Here is a 22040-nt window from a genome sequence, read left to right as displayed (position 1 = left end):
AAAACCTGATCACAAACAATGAAAATGAAATCAAAACTATCACACATTTTCAGTGGATGTGCTCTACTAAACCCTTACTTCTCTTACCAAATTTCAAAGTAATCCATTAAGAAATACACGAGATTTAAAATCTACAATTTTGATTGAAGTTCTTCCTTTTTTTTCTTCTTTGCATTGAAAGTACGGAATCTTTATTTGATAGGATAATATACTTATCTTTAATGGATTTTTTTGAAACTTGGTACACTGATAGATCTTTATTAACTATAATTAGGTGTCAAATTTTGTCTAAATATAAGCCACATGTGCAAAGATATTCAACAAAAGAACTCAATTTTGACCAAACTTTTTGCCCACACCTATGCAAAAAGTCATTTGAACTATCAGTCTAAAATTTTTATTACAATTTCACCTAAGAATAACAACAGACCATTTTTAGTTTTTTGTCATTGGGATTAAAGACGGCTGACTTAGAGCAGCAAAACTATAGGGTGAAAGCACGTGCAGATACATAAGTATTGGTAAGGCCAATCAAACTAGATTAGCAGTTTCTAGCTCAAGTTTTCAAAAGAATCATACAGGAGGACAATTATTATTCATTGCAAACTTTTCAGCATACATTTACTAAATTTTGTGAAATTCTCCTAATTAAAGAGCAATTAGCATCACATGATATTAGTTTAAGCAATTACCATAAATAATGATGCTTGATACAGCTGTACCGAGTGCATGCAGGTGATGACAAGAAACATTTAATTTAAATTCCTGGCATTACTATGAAGGAAGTTATTAACAGTGTTTTAGAGAGGAAAAACTACCACCAAATATTTTAAAGAATCTGATTGGTTCTGTAAGGTATAGGTCTGTTCCAAATAATAGGGTTGCAATCCTAAAGCTAATGTTGGTTACTATCAAGTGTCACTTTTCGTACATGCTGTGGTTTGTTGGTGTGTATTGACAAAAAGTCATAATATCTAATCTAAAACACCTTAAGTGTGAAAACAAAAGTGTGGCAAAAAAAAAAAGGATTGAGGATGTCACGTAAAGGAATGAAATCAAAACTGGTAGCTACACTTATAGCATTAATAAGAATTTTACAGCAAATATTCATTCATAAATTAGTTAGGCCACATATTTTGTTTCACCCAAGTTGAATCCAAAATGTGGCCAGGTTAACTAATGAATGAATATTTGCTGTAAAATTCTTATCAATGCTATAAGTGCAGCTACCAGCTTAGCTGCAAATTTTCATTTCATTCCTTTAAGTTGCACGCTCAATCCTTTTTTGGCCGCATCTTTTTTTTCACACTTAAGGTGTTTTAGATTAGATATCTACTTGCGGGTGACAAAATAAAATAACAGTATAAAGAAGCTCATACAAAAGAAAAAGCTTTTCTTTTTATTGTTTATAAATAATCTAATATCAATGTCAAAGAGAATTACTGACATGAGAGGGGCATGCCAAGTGGGCTTGCCTTATTTTTTTTGTATCTCAATAAAGCTAGAAGATTGAAGATTCTAACTTTATATTCTGGCTTGTCAATATCTATAGTGTTTCTTATTAGTTGGACGTCATGTGATGCATAGAAAGTTTTTAATAGTCCCGTATTGAATTAAAGATATTAAGACTTAGATAAAACTAAAATCTGTATTATATAGTACATTTTGATGTCAAAGTTTATTGATATACATTGATAACAAAGCTGTTTAATTACAATTTCAATGTGACTCTGTAAACAGTTTTGACATGTGTACTGTGACTCTGCAGTGCAAATAGTTATAACTATGACAGATAAGTCAAATTTTGATACACATTCTTTACTTATTGTAAACTGATATTTGTTGACCAAACTGATTTAAATTATAAAATTAACTCCATATTCATTCAATAAAGCATTTTCAAGTGCTTTATCAACTCTTGTTTTTGTAATTTGTCTAAATTTTTAAAAAATACATCTACTTATTTGATATTAATAAAGTTATAATTTTCCTATACTGAAAATGTATTTCTGGTAGGTACTTCCCATTTTGTGCTGCCCTCTATATGAGAACGTTTTTTTTAATGCATGCCACAAGCCTTCCGCACCCCCTATTGGAATCAAAGGTTCCAGCAGTCTCTCATGCCAATCATCATGTGTCATCTCTCCACCAATAGGAGAGCACTACTATTACGTGACATATGCAACTCCCTCTATATGCCACTATCGAATCATCACATCGTGGTATGGTAGAAGACATAAGCACCAGAAGATTGTGGTGAGGAGGGTGGGAACTGTGAGTGGAGAGAAGTACTTATCGGAAATACTCTGCTCATAAGATTAGCTAGAATCCCACATTGAAAAGGAGGAGGGACCAGTGTGAGGGAAGAACAGACGTACCCCCGGAAAGCATCCAAAGAATACTTCTGTAGATGAGAGAACCAGATCAGATGATCTGAGGAGGGGCACTGCACCACTTCTGAACCAGGTATCTCCTAACCATGAACAGCTAGGAACAAACATGGCAGAACAGGAAGGAAGCACATCAAGTGGGAGAGGATAAGTCAGGAAAGTAATCACAACCGGATACAGATAAAAACTCAATCCCACAGAAGAATTGTGGGTAATGGAGGATGCATCGTATGGTGTAGAGAGGCTAGAGCGAGGCGGATCATACTTTTAAGTCAAGTAAATCCAAAATCTCCTTGCTGGGTACCGACATCCATGAGAGGGTAGGATGAGGATCATACCAGCTTCACCTCATGCCCTAAAATTGTAGATGTGAGGAAAATACCAACTCCAGGGCATGACACAGGAATAGCATTGAGCCAGGGATCCAGTGATGTGTCATCCAATATCCAAGGAAAGTCCATCACACACAATCAACTCTTGCGACTGTTCCGAAACATCCAAAGTTCAATAACATCCCCATCCCAAGAGAGAATGAGGGAGTGTCCTGGACAGAAATGGAAATATCCCACATATACCCTCCGAGACCCACTACACAGAACAAAAAATTGTGGGAGGAAGATGGGCAATCACAAACCTGTGTGAGGATTTAAGTTGATTGGTTCACTTAATATCCAAAACCAGCCTGTGGAGTACCAACATCCATGAGAAGGTAGGATGAGGGCACTCAATTGAAGGGATGAGCTGTATTGAGACATCTCACTTTGTGGTATGTGTCACTCAATCCAGAGGATTGGTACGCCTTCTACACTGGCAGAGCACCACTGCCCTACTCTGAAATTAATGGTTATAGCCATCTATGTGGAACCCATCCAGCAAGATGCCTCCATGGTCAATCACTCCAGCAGCTTGGAACTGGCAAGTGGTAAGGATTCCCATACTCCACTGGAAGAGGGGGGGCAGATCATTCCGATTTATTCAATCAAGGCATGGAAGGGATGGGCAGCTATTCCCTTCTGCTTTACCCATGCCATCTATAGGTGGTACAGTCCTGGACAGGCCAATTTAAGAAGCAAATATCACGAGGTTACTGACCATCCATATTGCGTCAAAGCCAGCACATAGGATAGGGCACGAAATTGGTACTTCACCCCATGATGGACAAACCAAAGATAAGGAGGAGAACACTCCAATATGGGAATATGAAAATAAACATTAGAGATGTCCATTGTGAAGCATGTGATGACCAGCCTCCAGTCCCCCATCAAACAGGCAGTAGTAAAACCCCCCAAACCACTTGGAGAAGGTTTGATAGCCTGTTGTGTGAGGTCTTATACCATCTCAGATAGATGCTGGCATGACAAGGGATCCCAAGGAGAAATAAAGGAAAGAGGCATGCAGGAAAAAGGAGGATGGGTAACAAAAGGTATGATGAATCCCTCTGACAAAACTCAGTGAACTCATACATCAGTGAGGAAAGGTCTCTACCGATGAACGAATGTCGCCAGACGTGCTCCCACCGAACCCGAACCCACCAGGTAGCCACTAGAACCAATATTGGTGTACCATGCATTACCATGAAAAATGATGAACAGTGGCACTGCAGGAAGGAGGAACGGGCAAGAGCTGGAAAGGGGAGAGTCAGTAGACAAGAATTGGTGCTACCAGATGAGAAAGGGTGGATTGTTGCTGGACCAAAGCTACTGAACTCCAAAGGCTCTGGGGTCGTGTCAAACACAAAATGTCTCAAAAAGAGGGTCATCTGAAGGTCCCATAGATAAGGACCTGGGAGAATCTGTGATAATATGGCATCACAACCCAAAAGGTCCCAACAACAAATAAACCATATTTGCAGGGTCAGAGCTGAAGACGACAGACAGCCTAACATGGAAATGAGGAGGAACAGGACATCCTTAGAGAACCCCTCAGGGTTCTCATGAAGAGCCTCATACAGGACATAGATTGAGGAGAGGTACCACAAGGGTAAGACAAATGCAGGAATACTGGGCATTGGTAAGATGAATGGAAGATTTGGGTCCTGCCCCCCAAACAGGCAAAACTGAACCCAACAATTGTTGGTCAGATAAGGACAGTCCTCCCTATGATAAGCAAGAGCAGACAGATCCAAAGCCCACGGGGGATAAGGCATACTAACACCATCCCCTAACTGGGAGGCAAAACACTCGGTGTGAACCCAAATATCAGGTAACAGGTAAAAACTAAATAAGATTGAGAGGCAGAATCATGTAACAGGTAAGGACGTGGGTCCTAAGAAATAGGAGCAATAGACAAAATACCACGTACCTGAGAAATAAAATCCAATAAAGCCTATGAGGGTCAAACAGATCCTCAGGTAGGGGTTGGGAAGGCATGGCAAACTCCAGGGAGGGGGAAACAGATCATTAAAATCCTCGTCAGCCTGGCCAGGCTCAAAAACTCAGAAGAAAGAGCAAGAGCAGGAGACAAAGGTTGTCCCATATAACACTCAATCTCCCTGCGATAATAGCCGATAAATCCATTGACAGGTTGCATACACCTGTGGCCTGAATTATGTCATCAGACGATTGAGATGTACCCAAAATGGTAACATTAACTTTGGAATTCATGCTTGATACCAAACAAAGAAGCACAATTTTTTGCAGCAAAACACAGGTATGCCAAATGGTTTTGAAAATAAAGTGGGGAAAAAAAATTATATTAAATGAAGTGAAACCATTTTGAGAAGTAACAAACAAAAAGAAAGACATCCAAACTCAAGCACTGCCAAACGAGAAGTGATGGTTCGGCAGTAAAGCACAAAGGGAGTCACATGCATCATGTGATAGTAGTGCTCTCCTATTGGTGGAGAGAAGACACATGATGATTTGCATGAGAAATATGATGGAACCTTTGATTCCAATAGGGGGTGCAGAAGGCTTGTGGCATGCGTTATAAAAAATACCACGTATAGAGAGAAGCACAAAACAAGAAAAGCTAATCTTGTGAGCTGAGGGAAGTACCGTATCGGAAGAAGTCGTGATTAATATTCTGATTAAAGCAAGCTGTCTATATAGCTCATAACAAAAAAGTATACACAGTAATGAGCATAGCTAATTAAGTGTACTGTTCAAACTATATAACTTATAATGATTACAGTGCATTGTTTGCTGTTAACAATATTTTCATCTGTAAACCCAATGACAAATCCCTCTGGGTACATCCAGGCCAGAAAAATTATGTTAACCCTAAATCCATACACTAATCCAACAATGCAGAATAACAATCATAAATTAATAAACATAAAAATAAAATTAGAAATGGTAAAAAAGAAAAGTTGATATATTATATATGTTAATTAACACTGTGGTAAAAAGTTCCACTTGTTAAGACTAATGTCCAAGTATGACATACCACATTATGGTAAAAGTTATATTTTGTTCGGACAGCTTAATAGATTTAGGTTAGTCTGAGATCCACTAACATTCTCACTACAAGCTCGGCCAAATTCATGACCCCAAATTGACCTTTATAGTTTCCTACTATACCTTTTAATAGGTTTTGTGTATCTACACAAAATTTTGCAAGTTTTCAGTAAGCATTAAGTTTTTTATAAGCAAAAGAATCAGAATTTGAATGAAGTATTTTCACTAAAAATGTCTCCATGAATATATGGAATCAAATTTCATTTGTATAATCTCTGAAACCTTCTAAATTAATTTCTAACATTTTTTTTTCAGTAAAACTATATTTCATGTTATTTTTACTACCCTAACTTTATATGAGGTTGGTAAAAAAAAAAAAAAGAAATAAATCTAACTTAGCCATATTTTTCTTTCTAGAATTACTTCAAATTGTAACATGAAACTACATTTGTTTCTCCTAAATAGCTTTACATTTGTAACAGTATACACCTGTTTCTACTTAAATTTTATTGTTTTATTGCCCTTTGAACTGTGTCTAACTAATTTTCCTGCCATAAAATTTTGAATCATTTGGTTAACATGTAGCTCATGTTACCCTATTGGATCGAGTAATGCATGGGGTACTTCCCAGTTGCTCACTAACGTACCTCATGAAAATTTTTTAGTATTATTTGGTTTACCTAGTCTAACCTAAAAAATTTCTAATTTTTATATTTTAGTTACTTTTATAATAATAAATAAAGAATACACATGGAAAACAAAAAATATAGTACTTTCCTGGATCTTTTTTTTTCTTGCTGTCAACTGTCAATGAAACTTAACCCTACTTTTTTTTTAATATTATTAGTACTACTGCACTAAATTTTTTATTTAATTACATAATGCACCAAAGAACACAAAATAATAAATATTGCCTCATAACATTAAGAACTTAAGACTTATATAATATTAAAATTTAGATTATTAGCTGAATTTTGATGCCAAGTTTATTCATATACCATGAAAATAGAGTATTTTAATTAAATTTTGAACGTAACTCAGTAAACAGCTCATGAAATGTGCAAAAAAGAAGCCCTTATGGAAAGAGCTAACTAAGCTAATAATATTAATAAAAATTAAAACTAAATATAATAAGTATAACAACCTATAACACAAATACCATTTGGAATTATTGTAATGAAGTGTCAAGTGTATATACACAAATTTTTCTAGTTAAAAAATAATAAAATCCATATTTTAGATTCTATTTTTAAAGGAAAATTTTCACAAGTTTTTATACTTTGAAGCAATTATTCTTCCTCACATACTAATAGATATTGCAATCAAAACAATAATGGGAAAACTCATAATAAATCCATAGTTTCCTTCACTCAAATGAAGTTGTCAAAGAGATAAGATCCATTCTCAGTAAAACATATATTTAAAAAACATATAAAATATATTTTCCATAAAAGTTCTTAAAACACAATACAAGCAACAATTTTCTGATTGTCAGATTTTTTGTCATCACCCAATGCATTTTTGCAGAGATATAGACAGGTTAGATATAATAATTTATTAATTTCATATTAATTACAAACTAGTTTCTTCTCTTTACTATTTTAAAATACAATTAATATATTTTAAATATGTTACTTTATTTATAAAACTTAACTCAGCTTATGTAGTCAATAAGCTTGGCATTTCCTGAACATTAACAATATTCCAAAAAGTCACCCACAACCCACATGATCTGCAAAGTGAATCAGGGCTAATTTCAAACTTAGAAAAAAATCTGTGTATACAAGTTCACTTAAACACAAACTTAATATTGTCAGCACACACAAAAAAAAAAAACATTAGTGGCTTTGTAAAAGAATCTCTGCTGTATGAGAGCCTTGAAAGAAACTTAACATTTAAGATTAAACTGGGGCTGTACATTATACGGCAAAATTGTACAACTTGGCAAGAATGTCAATTAAAGTCAGCTCTTAAAAATACTTAATGACAGAAATCACTCACTCTAAGCTTCACTCCATCATCATCTTTCTCATCCTCAATGATTGCTTTCATATCAAGGTTATTTTTGAAGGCACAAGTGACATGGTAGGCAGTTTTGCATGTTTTCACCTTAATATAAAAATAAGAAAAACACAAATGTCTAATATTAAACCTTAACATTGCAACAATTTTATTTCAATGGCATACTTAAAATAAAAACTACAACAACTTAAACTTATATGGAAAGTTGAATTGTACACTTCCAATCTATGAATACAGGATAGAAAAGCACAATATTAAAATTATTTGGTACTTGTGTAATGCTCAACGTTAAAAAACTCACTTTTTTAATAAAACAACAATTTTTGTACACAATTTTAAAAATGAGACTGTTCCCAGTAAATTCTATTATGGTGATTTTGTAAGAGTATAAATATGTGTTATTCTTGCAAAACATTGCACTCCTGAGGATGATGCAGTAAAATATGTCGAAACATGTTGAGTGTATGAGACTGTTTCCAGTCTCATCATGTTTTTTCTTTAATCCTGTACAGTAAGTTATTCAGTATTTATTGTACTTTTGAGACAGGAAAGAGTCTTATTTTCAAAATAATATACAAAACTCGTTTTTTTTAAGTGAGTTTTTTAAGATTAAGTTTTAATGGGTTTATTTTCATAGCTTCTCATACACTAAATGGCAAACTCAGAAAAAACCATCAATTAAATACAAACCAATGACAGAAATTTCCTAAATAATATTTTCTTTTAATCTATTGGTAACATAAGCTTTCTTATCTTCTAACATAATAGATAGAATTTAATTTTTTTTAGCTAATACTAAATTTTTAAAGTCAATGAACTAGCAAAACCAAATTTCATCTTTTATTCTAAGACTTTAATTCCAACATTATTTAAATATGTATGTGTTACATAAAGTAAAAAGTGTCAAGATGACATCAAAACAAAAACATTAAAGATGCTCAAAGTCTATACCAAGAAAAACAAAAATTAATAAGAATGAGATATTTACAACACTTAGCTCCTAACAAAAAAACTGTAAAGGATTCACAACATGATTAGTATATTAATAAGAATATGATACACTTTTCTTGGTGTCCACAGAATACTTTTACTCAGTTTAAGTGTCCTTTGATGTAATTCAGATACTCAAATGCATTCTGCCAAAAATAATGCTAAAAATTATCTTTTTTGGTCCTATTAGAATTTCAAAAAATTAGTCAAAAACAATTTAAAGTGTTAGACATAGACTGTGGTCTGTAGTAGATGAAAATTAAGACTTTAATAGCACTTCTTGGTAAGATATGTTATTTCTTACTTATATGTATGCTATTAAATTTAGGTTACAAAACACAGAAAATTAAATTTATAAACAGTCAGAAAGATGTGCATCTTGGTCTTTCTCAACCAAATTAATCACTAGTAGAACACTTTGTTTAAATGTAATTTTTTAAATAGTTTAATCTGGACTTCATATATTAATATTATATTTTCAGCACCCAATAATCCCTTCTAGCACCTAAAAAATTTTATAACTACCCAAATGGAATTAAAAATAATTTAATTACACACTTTGCTTTAATAAAAAAAAAGCATAAAAACATAAAACTGAATAAGTTACATTACTTACTGAGCACTGTATGCAAGCACCTACTCTTTCTCGACACAGGGAACACACAAGAGACCACCTTCTTGGCTATGAATGGAAGAAATGTTCCATTACAAAACATTAATTAAATAATACACCAGTAAAAACTTCCATTTCAATAACCACCAAAACATTTCAGGCAAAAATCACATTAATCCCTGTTTAAACGTTATTGAGCATTCTTTCAGATTTTATTTGCATTTATTTCTATTTTTATGTTACTGCAACTTATTCCCCTTATCATTTTACAATACAATTATTTTATATTTTATACATTAACCTCAGATGATAAAAAAGATTAAACTTCATTGATCTGTTTTAATAAAATATCAAAGATATTCAACATAAAGGCCACGGTGATGAAATGTACAATTGTTTTTTTTGTTTTCGAATTTCGCGAAAAGCTACACGAGGGCTATCTGCACTAGCCATCCCTAATTTAGTAGTGTAAGACTAGAGGGAAGGCAGCTAGTCATCATCACCCACCGCCAACTCTTGGGCTACTAGTTTACCAACAAATAGTGGGATTGACCGCCACATTATAACGCCCCACGGCTGAAAGGGCGAGCATGTTTGGTGTGATGGGGATTCGAACTCGCGACCCTCAGATTACGAGTCGAGCGCCCTAACCACCTGGCCATGCCGGGCCATTAAATGTACAATAACAGTTTAAGTATTACTTTAAATTCATCATTTATCAAAAAATATGAAGACTACTGTTTACAAAACATAAAATTATCCATTCAACTGATGATCACTACCATACAAATATAGTTTTTGTACAAATATTAAAATGCAAGATATTAGAAACACATAAATTTACCAATATTTCAGTTGAAACTCTGTACAAATGTTTTGTGCTTAAAACTAACTGGTATAACTTCAATACTTAAATATACTAAATGTGACCATAAGCTTGAACAAATATACTTTTAACTTCTGATTGAAACCTTTCCAACAGTTTGTTTTGGTTTTCAATAACTACTTACTTACATCTTCTGGAATGAAATACCTGGTACTTTTCAGTTGGTTTATAGACAACAAAGAAGTTGTTTTATCCAAAGAAATGTGAAGACTAGGCTTTAGGTGTAAACAAGTTAAAAACTTTTATTACTGAAAATTACAATGCAATTATTTCAATTGTGCTATTTGTATACAAAGGTGTTTTAGAATTAAAACAAGCTAGAAGAATTAATTTATTGAAGTATCTACATACTTTACAGCTGACAAATTAGAATTTACCGAGATGTCTGAAATCTTGATAATTGGCTCCATCTTATCAACATTTCCTATACTGACCTCTGGTATCCACAAGGCACAGCTTACATGAGCCCATTTTCGACCACTCCTAGAAAAAACAAATATATATATATATATATATATATATAATGAAAATTAAGTACTCCCACACTCCTCTACTACACAGTAATTACTTCATACAAAGAAAATTTGTTTTTACTTTCGTATAACTAAAGAAAAACTAAAAAATTACATGGTATTATATTCATCACAAGTGAAGTACCATTTTATAAATACACATGTACACACACTAAAAAACTTAAAATAATTATATTTTTTGATGCTACAGTAGATGATAGGGTCCATTAGCATATAAACACATTTTACTATGCATCAAATTGCTTATGGCTCTATGATTCTTGGTTACAAGACTTATACTAAAAGGTTTATTCTAGTTTTTAATTTTTTTAATCAGTTTTGCCAAATGAATTTTTTTGCCACTTTTCAACTTTTCTGAGCCACAAATTTTTGATTCAATTTTATATGGTGATGAATTGTTATGATTTAGTATGTATAGGAGCCAGTAATTTTAATTTAATAGATATTTATTTGCATTAATTTAAACTTTACAGAGTTTTGCCAAATGAATTTTTTTGCCAATTTTTAAACACAAATATATGACATTTAATATTTTGTCATTTTGTAAGATTTATTTAGCATAATTCATAAGGAAAAATTAAATTTTCATTTCTGCAGTGTTCTGAAGAGTTATGCCTGTATACAACTCACATGACAATTATTTCAGAATTTTGCTGCTCATCCCAAAGAATAGCTTTAAATTTGCTAAAAAACTATCCCCCTTGAGAATGTATTATCCATTACTCGCCTTTCAAACATTTTCTTTGTATTTCTTTGCTCAATTTTTGTACATACCTTGGTTGCCATCCTTTTATGATGTCTCAACAAGTGGTTTAAACATTTACTAATGAAACATAGCATTGGAAAAGTTTAAACATGATTGGATAAAACGAAAGTTATACTTTTCACCTTATATATAAGTAAATAAAAGGGTTTGAGCAGTAGTTTATGGTTTTTATGGGAAATATGTTAATCAGAGCTCATATAGCAATGATCCAAGTTCTGAAGACTTAGGAACAAACCACAGAGATCAGAGATGGAAATTTTTTGACAGTTTCTTAACACAATTTTTTCACTCATGGAAGTATCTTCATATTAAATTATATCTGTTTAAATGACATCGAATAAGTTTAGTTGGACAAAAGGTTCACTGATGTTGGATAATTCAAAATAAATGTCAAACAATGTGTTAAAAAAAGAGACAATGTGCCATTTCAGGCAACTAACCTTATTCAGGATAAGAAAACTTATACAAAGCTAAAATCTAACATTTTCCTACACCGATGGATACTTACCTCTCTCACATAACAGCTTTCCTTAATTTGTGCTGCCCTCTATATGTGCAATTTTTGCTTGCCACTAGCCTTAATGCTCCCACCTACCAACACATATTTACACATGGTATAGTTGTGCTGTAGCATGCAAATAAGTATGTAACAACTCTCCACCAATAGGAGTGTGACACTTCCTCCTAGCACAGCAGACACCCTTTATACTATTGTCACTTCTAGATTAGGCAAAAACAATGCATCAGAAGTGGGAAGTGTGGGTAGAGGTAAGTATTTATCAGAACTACATTTTCAGTGTAGGAAGATACCAATATGGAACCAGTGCAAAAGTTACCTAGATGAGGACTCTTAGGAAGGTGTCCGAAGAGAACCCATGTGGCGTCACACCCTAATGTCTAGGATCACACTCATGGGAGACTGGTCCCAATCTGTATCAGGTATACTCTTCACCTGTTGTCAAGACATGTGTCACTAAATCGAGTGAAAAAGATGTATGCCAACCTGTAATTGGATGCTGCAGATGGTGTAGAGTGGCTAGTGCACATCAGACTGTATTTGGTAGGTCAACTGCAGTCAAAACCAGGTGGCATCGGGTATTTGTCTTCCAGTCCATGGTAGAAGGAGGATACCAACTGTCTTCACCTTAAAACTAGGAAGTAGAAAGGAAAAACAACTTCCTTTCTGACAACACAGCCAGGGTACGTGTGCACACGCAGTAAACAACCAACACCAGGCCACCTGAGAACCCGACATCCAGATAACAGTAGGAATGGGGAATGCAAATGTGGTGGGTCAACTCCAATCCGAAACCAGGCAGCTCTAGGATTCTTTTGTCTGTTCTGAGGTAGGAAGAGAGACTACCAACCACATGTGTGAGGACTTACATTTGCTGACCCTACACCAATTCAACACCAGACCACCCAGAAACCAACATCCAGGAAGTGGTAGGATGGGGGGAAAGCCAGCTGAAGGAGGTGAACTTCATGTGGTAAATTTGTCAAGTCCAAAACCAGGTGGCATTTGTCTCCCAGTCCATGGTAGGAGAGTAGTCACCATCTACACCAACAAAATACCATTATCCCACTCTCACAAGGAGTGACCACAAAAACCCTATTTTGAAGAGCAGGCCAGTCTCAGTTTATTCAACTATGACCAGAGGGATGGGCAACAATCCCAACAATGCTTGGGATTCAATCATTCAGTCTTCAATCATTGTTGAAGAGTGAAGTAAAAAAATCAGAAAGGTGGTGAACAGTTGATTGGGAAGGGTAAGAAGTCATGAAGCAAATACCAGCAATTAAAAATGTGCCATTTACACTGGTAAACCAGCAAAGAAAATAAGCAGACAGAATGAGAAAGAAGGAAGGCTACTCAGGTAGACAGTCCAGAAAGCCATGCAAAGGACCAACCAAATCACACATGGAGGAACAAGGTTGCCGGAGAAGGGACTGGGAAAGAGGAAGAGGTACACAGCAGGAGATGACTGAAGAAGGTTCAAGAGTGGAACCATGGTTGTGCAGGACAGAATGGAGACATGAGAAGGACTCTACATGGAGTGGTTTGAATAAGAGAGAGAATGCAAGGAAGAAGATGGATGGGGAGATAAGCATACGGGTAGAGATTGGACCAATCCTGACTGAACACATCCACAGCCAAAGCTGAAAGATGCAGAACCAGAGACCCAAAGAAGGGAAGTTTGGTACTGATCTGGGTGGAAAAGGCATCCAGAAGGAGGGTACCCTGCTGGGAGTGAGACCATAGGAACACTTGAGAAACAAGAGACCACTCCATCAGTTGAAACTTGTTAGGGTGAAAAAGCTATCTGCCAAAAAATTCAGAGCTCCCTAGATGTGACAAGCAAGAAAACTGACTTACTGAGATTGGGCCCAGAAAAGGTGATCCAATGTAAGAAAACAAAGAGAATGAAACCAGGTGTCACCTTGGTGATTTACGTAAGAGACAACTGTCGATTTGTCAGAATAAATCATGACCAGGTGCCCACGAACTACAAACAGGAAATGATCCAAGGCTAGACAAACAGTCAGGAGCTCCAACCAATGATCAGCTATCTCATGCAAATCCAAGTATGCCTCCCAATCCCATAATTGAAGCATCTGTAAAAAGATGAAGATTGGGACAGGAAGGAGGAAGAGGAATGCTAGCTGAGGTGTTAGCTTTGTTGAGCCACCATGAAAAATTGACTTGGAGGGTGGAAGGAGAAAAATGAAGGAGTCCAAGATATCTCGAACAAGGTTCCATTGATCATGCAACACCCATTTAATATAATGCACATGAGTAGGGCCCCAAGGTATGAGTGATTCCATGGAAGCCCAGGTCCCAAAAGAGAGAGAAACTCACACAGAGGAAGAGAAGTCTTGGCTTAGGAATCCAAGAGCTCCATATTTTTCAAACATAGAAGAGAAGACTGGATTCTGCTGAGACAGGTGTTGAAAAATACCACCAAACGAATAAGATACTGGGTGGGGGTGAGATGGAATTTCTCCAGTGTGGTAAGCCATCTCTTGAGTGTGGAAATTGGTATGGTAGTAAGAGGCTTGTTGGGAAAAAGCCATAAGAAGCCAGTCATCCATGTAATGACGAAATCACAGTCCCAGGTCATGAATATGATGGAAAAAGACTCTGACTATGCAACAAGATGTACGGAGCTATTACCACACTGAATGGGAGAATGCAGAACTGAAACACCTGACCTCCATGAACAAACTGAAGGTAATGTCAGGATGCAGGAGAAATAGGAATATGAATGTAAGCATCTGAAATGTTTATTTTGGTCATCCAAAGACCTGGAGTGAACAACCATCTGAGGATGAGAAAAAACTCCATCGTAAAATGTGAGAGGTTAATGAAGCAGTTAAGATTTGAGAGATTGATAACCGAATGCTAATCCCATTTTCTTGGGGACAATAAACAGACAAGAATAATATCCTGGAGAAGGGTCAAACACTTGTTCTATAGCATCCTTCTTCACCCAGCAAGAACGTGGATCCCAAGAGGAAGGAAAGAAATGGGAACTGAAGATAATGGAGAAGGAGTGGAAAAATAAAAATACAGTCCTTCTTCTAACACCAGAAGAACCCAAGAAAATGCAGTGAATGGATGCCACAGTTGAGCAAACCTGGCCAATTGCACCCCAACCATGCTGGAACCCAAAGAATAGTCACTGACAATACTTGCATCTAAAAAAGCGATGATGAGTGATCTGACAACTTGTAGCTTAAAAACAGGAAGGCGTAACCAGAAGAGGTGAGGACACTGGAGAATGAGACACAGGAAAAAGAACAGGAGAGGATTGGGAAAGATGAGTAACAAGGGAAGAGATAGAGAAATGTTGGTATGCAGCCTCCACCCGAGACTCTAAAGTATCAGGAAGATTCCCAAAAACAGACTGCTGCAATAAAGGAGCCAGGCAAAGGTCACACAGCTAAGAAGTAGGCAGATGCACATGTGAAAAAAGGCATCCCTGCCAGGGAGATTCCAACAACAAAGTAGCCACATATGAAGGGATAAAGCAGAAGAAGATAAATGTGTCATGTAGAGAAAAGAAGTGCACACGTATCTGTTGAAAAACCCTCATGGGAATGGTGGATAGCTTTGGAAATGATGTGAATAGATGACTGATAAAGGAGGACAGTCATGACAGTAAGATGAAGAAGAGAGAACGGAGAAGGGGAAAAAACAAAGGTTAGCAGTAGGATTAGAGCCCTATGTCTGAATCAGTGATTCCAAGGTCTGATAATCAAGAAACTGAAACTATGACTGATAATATGCCAAAACATGCGAGTCAGCCAAATGTGGGAGTCTAGGCACACTGGTACCTGAATGAAAAGGGAGATCTGACCATGGCTCAGGAGACATTGCAGGCCACATGCTACAGGACAACAATACCACCTGTTTACACATAAGGGTAGGTGGGAACATCATGGCTAATGGCGAGCAAAAATTGTACACATAGCTGGCAGCACAAATCAAGGAAATCTATTAAGTGAGAGGAGGTAAGGTATCGTCTCAGTATTGGCTAGTATAACAAGTTCAACTCTTTCTCTTATCCTGATGAAGAATAATTACTCAAAATGACAGTTTCAAGCAAATAATTCATTTTCCCAATGTTTTCTTTTCAAAACATTATCTTATGTATATTTTGAATTAGATAAGCTTAGTTAGGTTTAGTGAGTATAAGTGACAGAAAAATATTCTGACAACTCAAATCTTTATTTACTGAATATTATTTGTATATTTATCGTATTCAAACAACATACAGAAATTACTTAATCATTTCTAATTGCAATATATACTTGTTCCCATCAAGGGAGCATCACAGAGGGGAGGGATTAATTCTTCATTACAGATTGAACCCATTTGGCATATTTCTCTTATGGAGAATGATACACAGTTCGACAAAACTTACATTAACTCCGATATTTCTTAATACATCTTCACAACAATTGGTAAGATTTTGTTAAAGATTAGAAGTATTTTGTACATTGTTTTAATTGAGGATTTGTTATTTTTGTATTGTAGTTATCTGCACTCAGACTGAATATTTCAAATATTATCATCGACATATTGTGTAGTGAAATATTTAAAATTCAAAACATAAAAAGTATATACCTTTTAATTTTTGTTGAATTATCTTGAAAATCTTCTTAGTTCATATTCTTAATTCTAAAATTTTACTGTTTTCACAAAAATTTAGTTTGATGTTTTATTTTCCTTTCCTATCCTTTAGCATTATTACTTATCATGAGACATATCAACAAGCATCCTCCAGGTGTCCTCAGCAGTGTGACTTTAGCTGTCATTAGAACATTGGGACATTTGCCTACTACACTAAGCCTGATAAAACGAGGCAGTTTGGCTTATATTTTGAAAACTTATTGAACCTTTCTAATATACATTTTACAACATAACTAACACATCATTAACTAAAATATAAAACTAAAACCTAAATATAATTTAACTGTCTATTTAACTAACATACTTATAGGTGAGAAATAATGCTAAAATGATGGCGAGGTCACAAGTAGCAACAATGCTAACAGTGTTTGACAAGTTCTCTGTGCCAATTTTAAAATAACTGTTGGGAAATAGTATTTAAAAATATGGCTCGCTATTGGTTACAATCATCTAGCTCTTTACATTGGTTATAAGTATCTAGCTCAACTAAGTACACTTGGCTGAGAAATCGCAACTATAAACGTATAGAGTGACCATGGCAGCTATCAAGAGTTCCAAGAAATTTATTTCTATTTTCTCCCAACATCCACTGTGAAACTTGAAAGGAGAATGTGTAATCAGAGCAATTAACCCAGATTCTTTCTATATATGGAAGATTTAGTGTATTCAAATCATTCTCAACTTACAAAGTTGAAACATTAAAATTTTGTGAAGTAGCTAACTGAAGTTGTACATCAAACTGAAGTTTAAGAATTATTCTTTAAAGTTTCTTTTGAAATAAAGGAATTAAAACTAAGATAATATAAAACTTTGAACTGTAATGTAAATTTTAATACTAATTTCATTGATATACATTGATAGTAAGATTGCTTAATTAAATTCTGAATATAACAAAGTAAAATCTTGTGACATTAGCAGTACAGAGGTAACTGTAATCGTAGGGTTAAATGGTAATTTCTGCTAGACAATTTTAGTGAAGTCAATTAACAAATATGCACAAATTACGCCATAACCTGGAAAAGGGGTGGTACATGAGGTCAGGCATATATGCCCCCCGAAGCCTTTGGTGATATGATGTTCCTAGTTTTTGACTAATTTCTTTTTCAGTCAAAGGAAATTTGTTTTTCTTATTCTTTGTAGAGTGTCAAAATTGTGACTGCCAGTAGAAATGCTGCTACTACCAAAACAGTCATACAAAAATACCATCAATACTGTGGTTAACCCGATTGCAACGGGCATGCTTTACTGCACGTCATGAGGTTTTAGTGACTTGCATTCAAAATTTTATTAATCTACTTTTTTGTTTATGTTATACTAATTAGTATAGCATAAAATATTAGCTAATAATCCATATTTTAATAGTATACAAGTTTTAAGTTCTTAATTTTATATAGTAATATTTAAAAAAAATCCTGAATATTCCCCAGTGTGACACATATTTTTTTCTGTATTGTATCCACCACCCTTCCAATAAGTATGAAAGTAAACGTAAATTACTCACTATAAAATCGTCATTGCTCAGACAAACCATAATCTTTATAGCTTTAATTTTGTTTGGTTACAAAGCTATCAAATAGAAAATCAGACCCCTCTTGTCACACTCACTTGCCACATCTCTCAGGATTTGTTAATGGTTCTCTCTTACATTTAATTATATATTATCTATAACCAATAGAAAGCCAAGGTTTTAATCTTTCAAATGACAGATTGTATAACATTGTGTTCTGAATGGAGAATTGTCAATTTCACTGTTAGTACAAGCTTTGTTCCAACAGGAAAGATAATGACTTGCTTGGATGAATTTGTAACAGCTCTTGTTGTATAGTTATAAAGCCAGAAAAATTGTGAGAATTAGGGGAAGTTGTCTACTTTTTGCATGTTATTATTCTATGTTCTTTGGTGCATTATTTAATTCAATAAAAATTATTTAGTACATTACTACCATTAGTATAAAAACGTAGGGTTAAGTGTCATTGACAATCAACAGCAAGAAAAAGAAGATTCGGGTAAGTACCTTATTTCTTGTTTTTCGTGTTTATTCTTTATTTATCATTATAAAAGTAACTAAAATGTAAAAAAGGAACTCTTTAGGTTAGTTATGGTTAGATTATGTAAAATAAATAACATAATACAAACATTTCACGAGGCACACACGCGAGCAGCTCATGGATAATGTAATTTGATAGTGTAACATGACCTCTACATTCCCCAAGTGATTTACCACTTATAAGGGCACGAATAGTAGTTAAACATGGTTCAAAGGGCAATAAAACAACAAGTTTAAAGCTACTTAGAGAATACATAAATCAAATTTCAGATTTTTGAGATGAATTAAAGTATTTTTAATCTTAACACGAAAAACAATTTGCGCACAGACTATTCAAAACAAATACTTGATATATTCACAATCAAATCTTTTGTAAAAATACTTCATTTCAAAAACTGATTTTTTGGTTACAAAATACTTGTAATGTGTACTAAAAGTCTGCCAAATTTTGTGAAGATACACACACTATATTAAAAGTAATAGTATTAAAACTACATAAAAATAAAATGGTCCCGTAGTCAGTCCCTGAGACCAACCCCATATTGAGAGAGTTAATCCCACAAATGACTGCTTGGGTACCCTATGTATTTTACATAGTAAATGATCTTAAAGTACCCCACCTTGTTGTTTTCATGGCTCCACCTTTGTCTGGACAAAGAAGGCAAGATGGCCGGAGACCAAGAGCACAAGTTCTGCACACCCAGCTTCCTTCAGGGATATTAGTAATGCCGTAACAAGCTTGATGAACACAAATATTGCATGAATCACAGAACACCATTTCATTCCCTTCTTCCGAGTCAGGCTATGATGGTACAAGTCAATCAAGTTGCATGAGAACATTCTGTATCATAAGACATATTTCTACATAAATTAAGTTTATAATCTATTAGGTGTCATAAGACTGAACTGAGTAAGAAGAATCTAGAAAATAAAAAAGATTATCACATAAGGTAGTAAAGAACTATGGTTTTGGCAAATGTAGCACTATATGTAATCTGCCACATATATGTAGTTACTTTAGAGTAATAGGCTTTAAAATAAAAATAAAATGCCTTAGTAATAATATATAATTTAACATGATTAACTAATATTTTCAATATAATCACACACAATCTTAAACTATAGACCCTCAAACCAAGTTCAATTATACACTTCTTGTTCAATTTGCAAATTAAGCCTATTTCTTTGTTCTCATCCTTCCCATATCATTCTGAAAAATAAAATACATAATTCATAGTACTAAACATCCCCAGTAACAATTAAACTTATGATAATTAATCTTACAATTTAGTAATCACATCAATGACATTGTTTTCTTTGAACTTATGACCTACTTCTATGAGTAGAGAAACACCATTCAATGAGTTACTAAATTACATTACAGAAGTTTATCCTTATTCTTGTTTACTTTACCTAATTTTCTTCTTAACCATACCTAACTCTGACTGAGCTGTGTTTCCAATTTTTACCACCCCTCCTCTTACAACAACTTGTAATAATACTTGAGCTAAACTGTCAGAACCCTGGTTTCCCACAAAGCAGACAGACTTTTGTAAATGATTATTTTCCTAAATGGAAATTCTTACTGTTAACAAAACATTGGAATAGATTATATAATGCTACTCATTACATTTCTAAGTCTTAAGTATTTAACACATTTGACAAGATCTTGCAGTAATTAATGCAAATTGTAATTTCTTCTCATCAAACTGCATATGTATAAAACTATAAAAATTATGATTTCCGTGTTCAGGCAAAATAATTAGCTTAAAATGTAAATTATTATATGGCTAATAATTCACTAAAATTCCTTCTAATGTTACAAATGATTTCTAAGTACATTAAATAAGTTTTTACTGGTACCAATACACTAAGACAAGCAGTACATTAGTTAAATGCTTTGGTTTAGTTAAACTGCAAAATATAAAGAAAAACTTAATATCTACTCACTGATCTACAAACATCACAGATAACATCCTCATCATACTCAATGCCAAGCCCCTCTTCACTTTTAATAGCTCCTTGGAGATTTTCAAAGCACTAAACAGTGAAAATTATATTTATATATTTACAGTTTTATCTAACTGCAATTTTAATGTATTTTATCACCAATACACTTTCTATAATGCAAAGATTCAATGGACAGTCAGTAATCAAGAAAATAATTATCTTACAGTATTAGCATGAAATTACAATTTGTGGTACTTCTTTCACCAGTTTTTAGAACAAGAAAAAAATCATTATTATTTTTTTATTATGCATATGTTTCAACAACTAGTTGTTCAGCAATAAACAATGCACTGTAGAGTACCACCATACAAAATGAGACAATGACTAACATTCAAATTAATTTGTATGTTGACAAAAGGATTATCACAGAATCCTTTTCATGATTTCCAGATACTTAGGGACATTGTAAAGATGAATCAATAAATTTCAAACAGTTATCACCATTTATATTATTACTAGTCAACATATCACTTGTTACGCTGGGACAGTCTTCCAACAAATAGATACTGCATCAAGTATCTCTAGAATAAAAGCTAAACTAATCTCCAAGATTCTTTTATTTCAAAGAAATAAAACAGAGATTAAAAAGAAGTGTCATAATTGTTTTTTAAAACTCACAATGTAATTAAATTAAAAGGCAATTATACACAGACTTTTCTCTAGGTTAAAATACTTTTAGTTGCAAGCTTTTGGCCCTCTTACCAGAGCCTTCATCAGGCAACAATATATTGAGCAATATAAGTTTGATTATCTGTGGAATACTGCTTTAAAGTAGATATCTAGGCAACAATCGTAACAATAACTGACATCTGATATTAAAGTTATTAACCACACAGAAATTGTGATGAATATAGAAGATAAATTGATTACTTTAATATAACAAACACAAAGAAAATACAATTATAGGTACTTTTAGAGAAATCAAAATTACTAAATTTTTTCCTACTTCAAATAAAACATTTTAAAATCAAAGATTTAAGGTTTAACCAAACATTTCCAGTCCTATACTTAAGCAAAGTATTTTCAACATTACTTCACTGTTATTCAACACAGATATCTGAAAATATTAACAATGACAATAAGCTACAAATAAGTTTTTTTTTTTTTTGTCTGCACTAGTCATTCCTAATTTAGCAGTGAAAGACTAAAGGGAAGACAGCTAGTCATCACCACCCACCACCAACTCTT

The 22040-nt window shown here is 34.0% G+C and overlaps 1 protein-coding gene across 5 annotated transcripts in view; it reads right to left on the bottom strand.

Annotated features, from left to right (window-relative positions):
* LOC106470609 overlaps positions 1-22040 on the bottom strand; it is a 76686-nt gene that overhangs the window by 20667 nt on the left and 33979 nt on the right. For 4 of the 5 annotated variants that reach the window (XM_013931173.2, XM_022399235.1, XM_022399236.1 and 1 more), the window contains exons 9-13: positions 20793-20882; positions 19463-19644; positions 10677-10782; positions 9417-9482; positions 7790-7897 (exon numbers count right to left, since the gene is read on the bottom strand). In XM_013931173.2, coding sequence (XP_013786627.1) covers positions 7790-7897; positions 9417-9482; positions 10677-10782; positions 19463-19644; positions 20793-20882 — 552 coding nt within the window. Of the gene's footprint in view, positions 1-7789; positions 7898-9416; positions 9483-10676; positions 10783-19462; positions 19684-20792; positions 20883-22040 lie in introns of those variants that run through there. The other variant, XM_022399237.1, reaches the window with a different exon arrangement.

The sequence above is a fragment of the Limulus polyphemus genome, unplaced genomic scaffold (genome assembly GCF_000517525.1).
Source record: "Limulus polyphemus unplaced genomic scaffold, Limulus_polyphemus-2.1.2 Scaffold4114, whole genome shotgun sequence".
NCBI classification, from domain to species: Eukaryota; Metazoa; Arthropoda; class Merostomata; order Xiphosura; family Limulidae; genus Limulus; species Limulus polyphemus.
This window is presented reverse-complemented; position numbering and strand designations above follow the sequence as displayed.